The sequence below is a fragment of the Sprattus sprattus genome (genome assembly GCF_963457725.1).
Source record: "Sprattus sprattus genome assembly, chromosome: 6".
Classification (NCBI taxonomy): Eukaryota; Metazoa; Chordata; class Actinopteri; order Clupeiformes; family Clupeidae; genus Sprattus; species Sprattus sprattus.
Window position 1 is genome coordinate 32,630,102 of NC_137925.1, and position 16,097 is coordinate 32,646,198.

A 16,097-nucleotide genomic window follows, 5' to 3' on the forward strand; every position below is an offset into this window, starting at 1 on the left:
TTTTGAGATTCATTTGGGGCTTTTTATGTCTTTATTTGGATAGGACAGTGAAGTTGTATGACAGGAAGTGAGGCGGAGAACAGGTGGGGAAAGGACCAGGAAACGACATCAAGCCAGACTTGAACTTGTGTCCCCACAGTGCCCCCCATCATGTTAGTATTTGACAACTGTGGGTAGGTGCTCATAGGTCATAGAGATACATTCAGTTGTGGTATCACTGTGGTTACACTCCATGAAACTTCTTGTTTCTTGAGTAGATGCAAACCCTGAGAGAGTGTGCTCTCATCTTAAGGGTCAAGGTGAAAGCTAGTGCTTATACTCACTCAAACATTTCCAGTCCGCTCATTGCCTCTGTGACATAATTACTTGGAATATACCCTTCCCTCCTATAAACAGACAAAAAAATGGATTAATGAATTAATAATTAATGAATTTGATAAAACCTACAATCTATAGCTTGCAAGATATGTCTGCTCCTCACGTACGACAGCAGACCTTCTCTTAGATAAATAAGCGTGAATTAGAAGTACTGACATAAAGACCCTCCACCAGTTGGGTTAGCTCTTTTCCAGCTCCAGGGGTGCCATTGGTGCAAATTGGTACTCAGCTGTTACAGTGCTGCATGGGCAGGGGCCGTGCTGTGGGGCTGGGGGCTGCGGCGGGAGCGGTCTGGAGGGCATATCATGTTGGGGACACACAGGTAGGAAAAACTACTACTGTTAATTGACTACCTAAAAGTATCTCCTTATGTGTTTTCCAAATTGATGTCTACTAACAAAAATGTTGTCTCTCCCTTATAGCATGATTCAATTGCTGATGGGTGTGGAAACATTGCTCCTCACCACCACTACTCCTCATCTACACATATGGCAGCCAAACTCTACCCACTCACTCTGTCTTTTTTTTCTCTCCTAGCCTAGACTATCTTCGCTATGAGACGCTGCTGTAGTCTCTCCACCTGATTTACCTGTAGAAACCCTCGACCCACATGCACCCATCACCACATACTGCCGTAAACGTACTCGACCCTGTAGCATTTATATGCAATATATATCACTGCCACCACCGACATGTTTTTCTGTTCCTACTCTCCTTACCCTTGTAACAGTAACCCTGAGCACAGTGTATACCCACTATAAGCTGTTTTTGTATGCATCATCTACCATATGATATTTGTATATATATTATGTACAATGAATGCTGTGTTCAACACTTGTTGTTTCCCTTCCCCTTCTGCCACACAACCTTCCCCCATCCCCCCCTCCTATCTCATCCTAGTCAACCTCAAGCAGATGGGTTCCCCCTTTTGTGCTGTGGTTCTGCTTAAGGTTCCTTCCTTACTAACAGGGAGTTTTTCTGTTGCCATTGTGCTTGGACTAAGGGGGTCCAGGCCCTGGGCTCTGTAAAGCACCTTGAGACAATTGTATTGTTTTGGCGCTATATAAATTAAATTGAAGTAAAATGAATTTAATTAATGTCACGTTAGACATCCACTATGCTGTATGCATTTGTGATCTGATTGGTGAGAGCGGCAGGTTGAAGTCCCTTGCCCACTAGTCCCTAGTCCCCGCCCACTGACAATTTACTGAATGTTTACTGCATGTCACAGTTGCAGAACAAACCTACACTAGGCTTAATAAAGCATTAGCCATCTCTCTTACAATAAATTCAAATTCCTATTTAGGTTATTATTTGTATTATTATTATTAATAATACTAGGCTACTAATAATAATGAATTGGGTAGCCTATGTAGTCCTAAACAATTGCTTTTTACATGGTGGACCTGTGAATCCATTCATTTGTAGGCTTGATAGAATATCAGGCTAATTTTGGCGTTGCTCACTTCACCTGCAAGCTATTTGTGTAACTTGATCCAAATCCAATGGATGTCCATTTTCTGGATGTAGCATAGATGGCGTAAAATAATTTTCGAATGTTAGGCAAATAAAGACGTATCCCACACATCTGGGAGTGCATTTGTCTCTGCTCTCCACCCCTCCCTTTCACATCCTCATCATTGATAGCTTGCATCATAGCTTCGTTATGGCAAAAGTGGTGAATAGTGAAGACGTGACAAATTCTGATCTCACATCATCTGTAAAATTGAGTTCATCTTTAGTTAATAGTGTCAGGACGCGAATTATCAAAATTATTGTAATAGGGGATTCAAATGTCGGCAAGACGTGTCTAACCTTCCGATTCACTGGCGGTAGCTTTCCCGAAAAAACGGAGGCCACGATCGGTGTGGATTTCAGAGAGAAAGCTGTGGAGATTGACGGTGAGATCATCAAGGTGAGAACAAGATAGTGCTGCAGCCTATTTGTTAATCTGTGAGTCCCTTCGTTTGTAAAAGGTGATCCGATCTTTCAAAAAGATGGGCAAAACCAAGGCGGAGCGGACTGACTACTCAGCGAGTTTACTGTTGCTATCTGAAACTACATAAAGCTTGTGTTGTGTTGATTAAGTAGCCAGTATGTCTATTATTTAGCCTAAATAGGCATGACGTTCTACGGGCTAACATATGTTCGTTTTGCTCGAATTTGTGTCTGCTGGGGTGGGAAGTCACACTGGGCAAACACTCCCCTTGTTTTCGAGTCCTCAGGTCAAAACAGGACATTCTAACCTTAGTCTGTCTGCACAACATCCTTCTATGTCCTTTTCACAGACAGTCTATTAAAGGTTCATTCCGCGATTCTGGGGAAATAGGTTGATATTTAAACTCGGCAGTCAATCAAATAACCTTTCTCCTCCGTGCTCCTGAAATAACGTGTTTATGGTCTGGAACAGTAGGCTATATGAGTCCGAACCACCAAATCCAATTTACAGAACTAGGATTAATACCGGAGCTTTGTCCGAGCATAGGCTACATTGTGGATGAACATCTAAAAACGAACGTCAGCGGACCCTAAGTGGATTCGCACATAAAGCAGCAGCTCATCCAGCCCGGATCCAATTTGGACCTGTTTATCAAGCAGCGCCTCTGGCCAAGATCCAATTTACACCTGCTCATGATGCAGCTCATCTGGCTCTGATCAGACTGAGGTCCGTCCCGGAAATCGTACTCAAAATGGCTTATCTCGCCAAAACTAGATAGCCTACCTACAGAAGTATCTAAAAAAAAATAGCTGACATAGGCTATAGATTGCACAGCCTGTAACAATGAGATCCTCTATGAAAATGAGGTCATAACAGACTGTAGCCTAAATACATTGCATACACATTACTGGAAAATAAAATGTGACCATAAAGAGTATCATATTTTTAGTTTGGTTTAATTTAATGAACTTTAAGAACACGTTTCAAGACAGACACCCTCATGGGAACTAAAACTAGGCTGATCTTCTTGGGTAGGGATGCTGGGATGCTTTAGGATGTCTTCATCAGTGGTCCACTCCTAGGAAACATGACTCTCACGGCATCTGTAATCACTCAAGCAGATGTCATGACCCCAATTGAAACCACCAGTTTTAATGTTTTAAAAGAATACACATTTCTACTAGCTTTTAAGCTGAAAGTCTGCTGTCTGACTTTTAAAGGAGAAGGTCAACATTTTGGGAAATCTGTTATTTGCATTCTTGCCAGTTAGATTCTAAAATCTCTCACGTCTGAACAGTAATCAGCCTATAAAGCTACAGCTACAGACTTGAAACAGGTGAAAACAGCCAAATCTAAAAAAAAAAAAAATCCACATAACTTCACCTCCAAAGCTCACCAATCAACACTGTATGTTTGATACGGACAAAAATCTAATAATGTGTAATGAGGTTATGTATTGGACTATATTTTGGTTAAGACGTCTCTTACAATAAATTAATGTTAATTCATCAATTGAAAAAAAGAGAACCATCAGCTTTTAGCATTTAATTCACAGTATTTACAATGTAAGTCATGAAATTGGATTTATGTAGCCTAAATGTTGAACACCATTCTCTTCTAGGTACAGGTATGGGACACGGCTGGACAAGAGCGTTTCAGGAAGAGTATGGTGGAGCATTATTATCGCAATGTTCACGCAGTCGTCTTCGTCTATGATGTCACCAAAATGGCCTCCTTCCAGAATCTGAAGTTATGGATCCAGGAATGCAATGGCCACCACGTCTCACTAAAGGTTCCCCGGGTTTTGGTGGGCAACAAGTGTGATTTGGTGAGCCAGATTCAGGTGCCTTCCAACACAGCTCTCAAGTTTGCAGACGCTCACAACATGCTGCTGTTTGAAACCTCTGCCAAGGACCCCATAGAGAGCCAGAATGTGGACTCTATATTTATGTGCTTGGTTCGTCGGCTCAAAGTTCAGAAATCCCTGAGATACAGGGATGAGGAGAGGGAAGATGACAGAGTGAAGCTGTCACAGGAAACTGAAACAAAGAACAACTGCTCATGTTGATGTTTTTTTTTAATCAATACCAGAAAATAAAAAACACAACTTAAACCAACTAAATGCATCCTGCATTTTCACTTGCCTTTTTTATGTCAAATGAAATGCCTACACCTGTGTCCCCCACAACATTGCTAAGTGAAACAGATAAACCAAAAAGTCTGTGCTGTGAATGAATGAGGTCTCGAGTTATGTAATATCCAAGTGGGGGTCACAAGCCAAAAAAGGATTGGTAAACAGTTGAGCTCTTGGGCATTATTTCAGTCAAGTAAATCCAAACCCTTAGTGAATGTAAAACAGACATTTCCATAACATTTCAAGTGAAAAGTAGAATCTGACAGATGATCCATTTAGTTTGTTCCTATTTCATGAGTGGTCTGTCTCTTCTGTTTATGGTCTGTCCTGTTTTAGGAACTGACAGACAGAAGTCGAAAACATTTGTCTCAAAAATGTCACAAAAATGTCTCAAAAATGTCACTGGATGCAGATGTTTGAAGGAAAAGTCACATTCATGGTTATTGCATGAGTGATGGCATCAAGTGGCAGTCTGGAAGTAAAATGCTGATTGTGTTGCTGGTGTGCTGATATTAACCCCTTTTGGAAGATCAAAACTCGGAAAAAATTGGAAAATGTCAAGATGTTTAGTGAAATCCTGGTAAAAGTGCTTTTATGCTAATCGATAAATGGTAGGTCTACTACAGTGGGTGGATCATTTTTTTTGTTATAAACAGGAAAAGAGGGGGTCTTACCCCAGTGGCCATTCCAAATCACAGCCCTGGGGTCTTCGTGGGCTCTCCGTCATTTCAACGTATAGTTTTGGGAAAATTTGGGAGGTTCATGTCAGGCCATGGAGAGGTGCTCAGAGAGGGTTTGCAACGACAGAGAGGTCTTTGTGTCTGCGTAAACGCACAACCATAAGATAGATTATTTCTTTGTTTTAACAATGCTTCTTCGCAATCAATCTTATACCGTTGGAAAGCCTGTTTATTTCCCTTTTAAATGGTGCCACATTTGTAAGGAACATGCATTTGGGGGATGAGCAGCAGAGCTGAGTATATGGGTTGCGCCCATGAAACATTTGCCAAATCTTCTCTGCCTGGTCACACACGGCTTGACATCCAACGTGTATGATTTAAGAAATAATGTAAGCCTACATTTATGACCCATCAACTCAAATACAGTGCCTATTATTATTGGCAAAGACCAATGGGAAACTCCTTAGAGTACCACAAAATCAGTGGTTCCACAAAAAAAGGAATCAGACTCTCAGTGTGTTGAAAGTATTTCCCCATGCCTAGGTTCATTTCAAACCATGTGTATAGTTTAAAACAGCCCAACCCATATGTGTTGCATTAGTTGCAGTAGGTTTTTCTTTGGTAAAAAAGCACTGTAGTAAAATAACCTGCTGAAAGGAGTTAAGTTTAAATTAAGATGTTTACTCAGATTTAATTAAATCTTAAATAACCTTTGATCACGTTTGTTTGTCGTTAGTCAACGACTGAGCTGATCTGACACAAACACAAAGTATAGCATGTACAGAATATGTAGGGATTATTCTCTGTGTCAGTTTCCTGCACTCTGGCTTTACATGGCTCTTGCCCTGTTTACTCTTTAAGGCAGCAAGCCATAAGAACCATGCATCATTGAGGATACCCTGTGAGTAGGCTCTCTGGTCTTTTTGTCTGTGTACAGGTACTTCACAAATACAAATGTTTCCAGTCAAGTTTAATTGAAATAAGTAAATTGCCCAATAAACTTACAAGCTTGTGAATTCAACTAAAATTGTGTGTCAAGTGTATGTTGGATGCCCCTCGATATTTTAACCATTACATAAGCACTAACAAAAATAATAACAAAACCCCGGCAGCTGCTGTAATTGCGTTAATTATTTGAGCATGTCCCACAGTCACGCTGGGAAAATATGCTCACTGCTCCTAGTGAGGCCTGTAGTGGCTAATGGCTATTTGATCCACTCTGATTACTAGTCGAGAGAGCAGAAAGGGTTCCATGGGTCTGCAGCTTCACCAAGCTGGTCACTGGTCCATGCTCTCCTGAGAAAGGGCAGAAGGACACCTCAATTGACAGTGCATGGTGTGGGTTTTTTGAGTTCGTGTCTGAATCAGGGCATTTCCCAGAATGAGGAGCAAGAATGTGATTGGGCACCGTCTGCTGCAGCTGCATGACAGTGGAGGAGGAACTTTGTTCTGTGGGAAGATCAGGTGTGGGTCCTTGTTGAAGCTGGAAGCCAAAAGGTTGGTCTGAGGTTCTTGCTGCTTTGACAGCCGTTGTTGGGTGGGGTTGTGGAGATTTGTTCGCCTGATCAGACTTCTTCTTGTCTGACCTGGGACTGACTCCTGAGGTGGATTTGCAGTGGATGGTGTGGTGCCTACGGAGGACAGCAGAGCGTGTGAAGCTTTTCCCACACATCTCACAGGAATAGGGTTTCTCACCTGAGTGGGAGCGAATGTGTCGCCGTAGATCACCTGTACTTCCAAAGCTCCTCCCTATGGAGACACAGACAAACACAACTTCTAATTACCTGTTCAATATAGGTTTCATGGCAAAACAATATACCCGCATACAGTATGCCATATTTCATGGTCATATGGTTTGATAAGACACACAGACCAAACTCTCACCCCTTTTTCAAGACATGGGATTCCATAGCGACTTAGGGTGTAAGTAGAAAGCTACAATGGGGCATCATAGAATTGGTTTGTGGCAAATGCATAGAAACAGGTTCCAATTTACACAATCAGTGCCTTCTGTCCTGGAAAATTATCTGAGAGTGTTTGGTAACATTGAATATTGTTACAGTTCATATCATTTCAGTCAGATTTATAACTTTCTCACAATGTCTACCTTTCTTATGCACAGTGCCTATGCTACCACTACGCACTATGCCTAGGGGACAGGAGGAGGAGGCACCAAAATAGCCTAATGATCATCGTTATAATCATAATGATGAGTCATTTAAATTTAAGATGACGCTCAACTTCAATAGCCACCATCAGACCATTATAGACAACACAAGATATTCAACTTTGCGTGAAATAATATTTTGATAACGCTCAGTTAGGTTTTTAGGCTAATCACAACACTGACATAGCTCTTATAAAGGCTTTAAATGTCTCAATACAGATCCAGGCAACACACCAATTCTAGTATTGTTGGACTTTAGTCTTTGGAAAAAGTGAGGAGAGACTTAGGATTGCTAATTTCTCTTCCTTGTCTAGACTGTCTCTGCCGCGGGATGTTGCTGTAGTCTTTCCACCTGATCTACTGACCTACCCACCCTGACCAGACTGTCACGCATACTACTTTTAATTGCCAGCGTTGACATAGTTCAGCTCTACTTATAATATTTTGATAACGCTCAGTTAGGTTTTTAGGCTAATCACAACACTGACATAGCTCTTATAAAGGCTTTAAATGTCTCAATACAGATCCAGGCAACACACCAATTCTAGTATTATTGGACTTTAGTCTTTGGAAAAAGTGAGGAGAGACTTAGGATTGCTAATTTCTCTTGTAATAATATCATTACAAACACTGTATACCCTCTAAGCTGCTCTACATTACTTGAATGCTCTCTCCCCATTTCATCCACTATTAATTGTATATGCATCATCGTATGTTTGTATGCTTCAAGTTCATTTGCCACATGTGTGCTAGCATGCTTATCCTCATATGTGTATGAATTCATCTGCCTCTACTCTCCCTCCAGTTTCCAATCTAGACTTAAGACCTCACTGTTTTCAGATGCTTTTTGTCAACTGATCAAATGGACTCTACTTTCTATGTATTAACTTTTTTTGTTTATTCTGTTTTTCTATATTTAGGCTCTTTTCACAGGCTAAGGTCTATTTTGGGCCTTTCTCTGGAAAGGGCTCTATTGAGCTGTATTGCGGATATTATTCCGGCTAATGGTTCTCTATTCCGTGTTCTGAAAGAGATTGGCTGGCCTATTTAGAGGCTCTAGTTGGGCTGAGCTCCGTGTCCATACAAACTTTATTGTGTATCTTCTAAAGCAGTGGCTTCTTTTTGCCACCCTCCCATAGAGGCCAGTTTTATGGATTTAATTGGAATTGTGGACTACACCAATTTAAGCCACTGAACTTTGTAGATTTATTAGGTCTGATGACGGTACTGTGGTGACCTCAGGTAATATCTTCATTGGATGCTTGGTTTTGGGGGGCAGGCTTTTTTTTTTACAGGCATCTGAGTGGTGTGGTGCAGCTTCCACTTTCTTCTTATGGATGCAATAGTGCTTCATTGGACTTCAAAACACTATATTTTCTCAGAGTCTTTCCTCAATTACGCAGAAGGATGACCAAAATCAGCATAGGTCCTCCAGTGTGGTACAGTGCACCCATGAGTATGGTTTTGAGAGTGTGATGTACTGTAACAGACCAGTGAGTGTAAAAGGGGTATGTGTACTTCACAGACAGCACAGTACAGCATCCTGGGTCCCATTACATAAATATCCAACTGCTGTAGTTTTGTATGGTCTTAATGAATGCACAGACCAAAAAAAGACATCAGTTCCATTTGTTTTGGAAAGACCAAGATTACTTACCACAGGTTTGGCAGCTGTGAGGTCTGTCTCCGATGTGACGGATTTTATGCTTTTGCAACTTTCTGTGCATGTTGAAAGACTTGCCACACTGGTCACAAATAAATTCTTTATCAGTTGAGTGTGTCTTTTTATGTTCCTTCAAGTTACTAAAGTTACTGAACCCTGTAGAGTAAAAAAATCACAAAGAATTAAAACACAGCCCCTGTGAGGTGTTACATATGCAGTTCTGGTAGTAAAGGATTTAAAACTCAATATGGTAATCTATGCAACTCATCTATGTTAAAACATATATGATTTTACTTATACTGCTATACTGTATATTATATATCAGTATAAGTAAAATAATGTTAACAGAAAAACATAGAGTCTTTAAATACACTCTCTATTTCGCCCTCTCAGACACAAAGGCCAACACATAACATTACCATGTGGATTTACATAGTAAAGTAACCACATGTACGGCCATACTACTGTTTAAATGTTTGAGAAAACACTGAGAAAAAGACCAATTACCTCGTCCACAAACATCACACAGATGAGGCCTTTGTCCTGTGTGGATGACAATGTGACGCTGCACATCCCCTGAGGCAGCAAAGCTATCAAGAATCAACTCACAGTAGTCATTATTCTTTGCCATAGTTTGCCCTGTGACATTCAAGCCAACATACAGCTACAATTAAAACTAGATTTTGCTGAGCAAATTCAAATGTACAGTATGTAAAGCAATTTAAAGTGTTTTCAGTACCTTTTCCCACAGAGTTCACATATGTAAGGTTTTTCTCCTGAATGCCGGCGTAAGTGTGTCTGCAAATTACCTGACTGTGCAAGAAGAAAAAACAAAATCATGTTTAATAGAATCATAACTAAAGACTTGGTTTCAAACATATCCTAAAACACACAATCTAATTGCTAGCTGGTTCATTCCAAACCAAATCCCCTAGAGGTCCCCAAATGACCACCTTAATTTTTTTCCTGATTTGTATCATACCCATACTCATGAGCACAGGCAAAGTTTCAGAGCCCAATATCAAAAGTGAACAAAATGATGGCAATTTGAATGCAAATTTTCCCACTCGCATTCTCTAAAGTGTGCTATAGCATTTATGGACACAGACATCTGTAACACCATTGAGGATATCAGGGAGAAATGTTCTACTCACCATTTATAGAACCTGAATCTAGATTAGATTTTAATATACCTTTGTACTTGTGTAGGCGAGTCCAACAAAAGACTTCATTACCCACAATTCCCTTATCACTCTGACTTTCTTATCTGACATTTCACAGAGACAGTATTGGCTGAAAACAAGGTGTTAAAATCGTGACGTACTTTTGCTTATAAACTGCGTTGAAATGATACATTCTTTCTCTCTCCCCACTGGCTTTGGCCAGGCCCACATCTCCTTCCACTCACCTCCAAGGGTGAAGAACAACTTTCCTTTGTTCTCTCAAAACGGAAGAGAACAGACTAAGCTCTCACCTTTGCCCACGGCAAACAATTGCCTAAGATCTCTCGTTAGCTAAACACTGGCCGCTAACTGAGACGAAGTAAGTTTAGCAAAGCAGCTAACATTAGACCTGCAGCTATCTATCTCTGCAACGGGAACAACGAAGCACAAGAGAACTCGCAGAAACTGCAACATTCCGAGCGATCAACTCCTCCGAAATTAACTGCAGTGAAACAAAGACTTCGCAGCAAGGACAACTTTCTCCATCTCCGGACAGCATCATCTCTTCTCTGCCTCCTCAGCGTAGGATACGCCAGCACGACTCTTTCCAAGGGACTGGTAACATCGACTGGGCAGCTAGCTATTTAGCTATTCACAACCTGGCTAAGCATAGGACTGTTTACATATGTCATTGTTCATGTATTGTATCTGTTTGTTTACCGAACATAACTGTTATATACTTTCATTGTTAGTTGGTAGTTGGCTTCGCCACACCATCTAAGGGTAAACGTTATGATTGCTTCTCATATACATTGGGACTTGCATGCTTTACTAACCATTTCCCTCTTCTAACATGGCATCTTAAATCACATACGATTACAAATACATTGGCCTTCATATAGCCACACACGCGAAGCACATACTCGAACTTCGCGGTGCATAGGCTCGTCCTCTTTCACCACACATTTATGTTCACGAACGTGCACACATGCACGCGGAACTGCGGTGGTCAGACAAAGGGACACACACGCACACATATTTTCAGGCGCGCTCCTAACAGCGCAACTATGAGCTTACAAGCTCGCTCACACACACCCACTCCCACTCCCTTACACATACATATACTTCTTCAATTAATAAGTTAGATACATTTAGCTAGATTACATATTGTGTCTTATTTCTTTATCATTGTGTAAATAAATACTTTGATTTATATACGCTGGTTTATTTAATGTTACACAAGAATGGACGTTGTCAACCTCTTCTATTCAGAACTCCAATGACCTTCAACCATACTATTAATAAGGTAACTTTGTTTGTAGTTATTAATTTAATTATTAATCAGAGTTCCAAATTGATAGTATAATATATTTTATGAGACTGATATATTTAATGAGACTGATTTGTGGATTATCAACTTTGTGTTGAATGGTTGATCCCTGTCCAATCGGGTGAGATTACCAACATATTGTTGCTGTTGCAAGGACAGTACCAGTGTGTCTTGGTGGCCCTCGTGAAGTCAATATCACAATTCATACACAATTGCACCCACATTCACCCGGCGCCTGCTCACTGGGTAAGATATCTACATAATCTGGTACTTTCATATGAGAATGGTACCCATTTTACCTACACTAGGAATTCCTTCCACTGACAGACTTATATTGGAAGACAAATATAGTGAAATGTAAGCTGAGGTAGTTTGAGGAATGATGTGTCTGCTTTTTCTTGATGGAAAAACTTAAGATTACTTAGATGCACAGCTGTTAAGTATGATTCTATTGAAACATGTATGAGTATGATGTGTAACTGAGTATGATTTCACTGAAACATGTATGTGTATGATGTGTAACTCTGAGTATGATTCCATTTGAACATGTATGTGTTTTAATGTATAACTCTGAGTATGATTCAGTTGAAACTTGTATGTGTATGATGTGTAACTCTGAGAATGATTCAGTTGAAACATATATGTGTATGATGTGTAACTCTGAGTATGATTCCATTTGAACATGTATGTGTTTTAATGTATAACTCTGAGTATGATTCAGTTGAAACATATATGTGTATGATGTGTAACTCTGAGTATGATTCAGTTGAAACTTGTATGTGTATGATGTGTAACTCTGAGAATGATTCCATTGAAACATGTGTGTGTATGATGTGTTACTCTGAGAATGTTTTACAGCTCAACACTCTGAAATGTTATGGAATAACTCCACAGGAACTCTTCATACCTGTGAAAAATGTTTCCCACAAATGTTACACTGGAATGGCTTCTCACCTGTTCAGTGGGGAAAAAACATGACCTTGTTCATTAGGGCCTTCATCCACACACATAATCATACCATGTTTTATTCCATGCTCTGTGTTAATTATTCATGTTGGTTAACTATAATAGCAGCATAATCACTGCTGCACTACAGAAAAAAAATGGTTATTCCATTACATATCTCTGATGATTAGGCCTACTTTATTAGATTATGTGCCCTCGAGATAACAAACCCAGATTAGGGTAAGGGAAGATACCAGGATACAAACCCCGGTCACCTTAGATGCTCAAAGAGAAAGAAAAGTAATATGGCCACTTCATAGTAAATATGGCCACTTCATAGAAAATATCTTTCATTCCTTGTGCTATTTATTGGACATTTCCCGGGCTCGGGTTTGATTTCGTTTCCTGGGCTTGGGTTGAGACTGTGCTCCAACCGCTCCTTAACCTGGCTGCTGAATGAGTGTCGATGCCAGTAGATATGGGGCTTTAATCACTACACTGACCTTTCCTATGAGAAAGAGGTGCGAAGCATGTGGGGCAAGCCTGTCTGGGGAGACATCTCCAAAAAGTCTGTCTGTTGTATCAAAGTGATAAAGAGCTACATTTAGTTATAATTACAATCATTTAATTATTGTTATTGTGATTTGATTGTGTTATATTATAATAGTCTACACTTGCCTCCGCCAAGGAGGTTATGTTTTTGGTCTGTCTGTTGGTATTTAAGCAGGATTACGCAAAAACTAGCAGGCTAATGACTTAATGAAGCGGGTGTAGCATGGGAATAGGATTCCATTTTGAAGTGGATCCGAACCACGGGGTTGATTTACAAATTATTTTCCCCTTTTGTTAACATTGCGTAAGAGGGTTTGTGGCTTTGGCGGAGGTCTGCGCTTCTTGTTAATGTTGTTATTGTTACTATTCTAATATATTCTGTCAGTTACTTTGGATAGAAACGCCGTTGCAAAGGTGTAATTGGGGGTTCTGGTTACTGGAGGGGTGAATGGGGTATACAAATTAGGGATGCACCAATCCGATATTTGTATCGGTATCGGTACCGATGTTGAAGACATTTCTAGATCGGGTATCGGTGACAACTAAAAAAAAAAAGATATTTTTTTTTTTATGTTTATGTATATAGGTAGTGTATTATGAGTGCACGTTGCTATTAGTAGCGATTAGCATGCTAAGCGGAGATTTAGTTATGTCCTGATGTTGATTCGCTCTAATAAAGATGGGTTCATCCTGTTAAGATTTCGACTGGATGAGCTATGAATGAGATTCATGTTGCCTTGTGTAATGTCCACAATTATATGTATCGAGTTATATTAGTTGTGTAATTGTTATCGTGTAGCAATAACTCATGTTAAAGTGCTTATTAGTCCCCATTCTCATTGCAGACACTCACATATGTAGGATCACATGCATCGTCATTTAATGGAAATTGATGAATGCACATTAAAGGGAGATAAAGAATACTGCTTTGGTAATCGTGGGTCTTTTAACAGACTAGAACCAGCAAATACATTAACAGGTCACCATGCTGAGCCTCTTCAATGTAACGTAAAAGTTGGCGCTAGCGGATATATGATTGCTAACTAATATGAACACTAGCGCTAGTTAGAACGTACATTATTTGTGATTATTTTTAGCCTATGTTATGAATTGATAGTGATGACTTGACATGATGTCAAGTAGCAAATGAGCAAAAAAATACAACAAGATCTCATTTTATGCACTCCTCATTTCTCCCTCTCGCACGTGTGGTCACACACACACAGTTACCAGTTTCGCGCTGTTTTTTTTTATATCGGATCGGTATCGGCCGATGCTAAACCTCAGATATCGGTATCGGAGGTGAAAAAAGTGGATCGGTGCATCCCTAATACAAATATAGGAATATGGGAGTGCCCCTACATGGGACTACATACCAGTATGTGAGCGCTTGTGGAGCTCCAGGTTGCTGGGGTGTTTAAATGTTTTCCTGCATATTTCACAGCAGTAATTCTTATTTCCTGTTTCTCCTGGAGGGCCCCTGTTTAATTCTGAGCATGTCTCCACAGCATTGAGTGTTGGAGACATGGGGACTGGCTGACTCGGGCCTAACTCTGAGTATTCCACGTGTTCTAGCCCGACCCGCTCATCCAAACTGTCAGTCAGCTGACTTTGCCCCGCCTCTTCTTGCGGACCCTCATTCACACAGTGGTCAGTGAATTGACTCTTTGAAATGTCCATTTTTACCACAGTTCTCTCAGAGCAGAGGTAGTTATACTTTTTCAGGTACAATGCTTTCTTGGGACAAGAAGAAGGATACGTGGGATCCGGTGCTACTGAACTGGAGCCTCGAGGTGTTGGCATTGAGCTATCCTGGCCCACTGGTATGGCACTTCTCTGGCAGGTGGGGGTAGAGTCAAAGGTGTCATTTGTGTTTTCGGTTGAAAATGTTCCTTCCACTAGAGCATGATTCTGATTTGGCATACTTGGAGAGTAGCATGTCTCTGCTTCTCTTTCTTTAAAATATTGCTTGCTGTAGAAACTACGCAGCTTGTAGCCAGGCAATGGTTGTTTTATTGGTGCTGTAGACATGTTGGTGACCACATCGATAGGAATGTTTCTCTGAATGTGTGAATCCTCTCTGGACTTACCGTCCTCAGTGGAACAGTTCAGAGATTTCTGGGTGTGTGTGGGCAGAGTATCGATCTCAGGGGGCAGGTTCCCACCCAACATGCAGCCCTGCTCATGCCCCAGAACACCAGGCATGGAGATGGTGGAGGCATCGACAGTGGGGGCACAAGACTTTGGGAAACTGTTGCACATGCTCAGTATGTTGGGCATCTGAAGATACAGGGCGATATCTAGCAAGGCTTGAACATTGTCCTGATTCAACTCCAGGTGAGATGTATACATGTAGTCCAACACCTGCCCCATTCCTCCAACATCCTGAATGACTAAATGGAAAACATCGTTTCTCTGACCTGTTGTGTCCTGGAAAATAGACCTTAAAAGATAAGACAAATGTTCATGTAAGACAAATATAATCACAACAAAGTAATGAAAATATCTTTTTTTTTGGAAAACATGAATTCAAGTACAAGTACCTACAATTTAATGAAGGCTAAAAGTACTGCAAGGTGAAAAAGATAAATAGTAACTTAATGTGCAGTGAAATGTCCCCTGTTTATAGGCTTTTGTACAACATAAGATGTCTAAAAAAAATTGAACAGTTGCGGCAACTTAATGTAAAAATTGGAATTGTCATTATATTACCTGAAATATGAGCTGAAAGCAGCTAGAACATTTTTATGGGCTTTGAAGCGCACACCCTTAACAACCAGCATGCAGTCACAGAGCATGCCCTGGATTCGCTGCTCCTGTAGCTGCTGGAGGAGGTAGGAGCTGTGGCTCGAGAGGCTCTCCATGGCTCCAGCTGTGTAGGTTTGCTTGAATGCACAACACCTATATTTGAACAGAAAAAGAAAATAGACACTTGTGATGCAATCTTGAAATGAACTTCTAAGAAACATTGAAGTAACAAACATTTATCAATAAACAGCAGTCTTTCACTGTAGAATTCTGATTGTTGTATGTCTAGTAAATGTATGGCTAGTTAGAACACATTATATGAATATGAATATTAGAATATGGATTTTCTATTAAGAACTACGTTATAGATACATTATGTATATATAGTATATGTAACA

General features: G+C 40.4%; 2 protein-coding genes across 2 annotated transcripts; one reads left to right on the forward strand and one right to left on the reverse strand.

Annotated features, from left to right (window-relative positions):
* Window positions 1-683: 683 nt before the first annotated feature.
* On the forward strand, window positions 684-4,385 carry rab33a (RAB33A, member RAS oncogene family; the record flags this gene model as incomplete). Its single annotated transcript, XM_080840941.1, has 3 exons — window positions 684-700; window positions 1,942-2,293; window positions 3,939-4,385. 3 exons carry the CDS (start codon window positions 684-686, stop codon window positions 4,383-4,385), a joined length of 816 nt encoding a protein of 271 aa, XP_080697067.1.
* A 4,562-nt stretch (window positions 4,386-8,947) lies between these two features.
* On the reverse strand, window positions 8,948-15,815 carry zbtb49 (zinc finger and BTB domain containing 49; the record flags this gene model as incomplete). The annotated part of the gene is made up of 6 exons (XM_080841074.1): window positions 8,948-9,117; window positions 9,469-9,551; window positions 9,701-9,774; window positions 12,362-12,408; window positions 14,328-15,394; window positions 15,664-15,815. The coding sequence occupies 6 exons, from the start codon at window positions 15,813-15,815 to the stop codon at window positions 8,948-8,950; spliced, it is 1,593 nt and encodes a 530-aa protein (XP_080697200.1).
* Window positions 15,816-16,097: the final 282 nt, after the last annotated feature.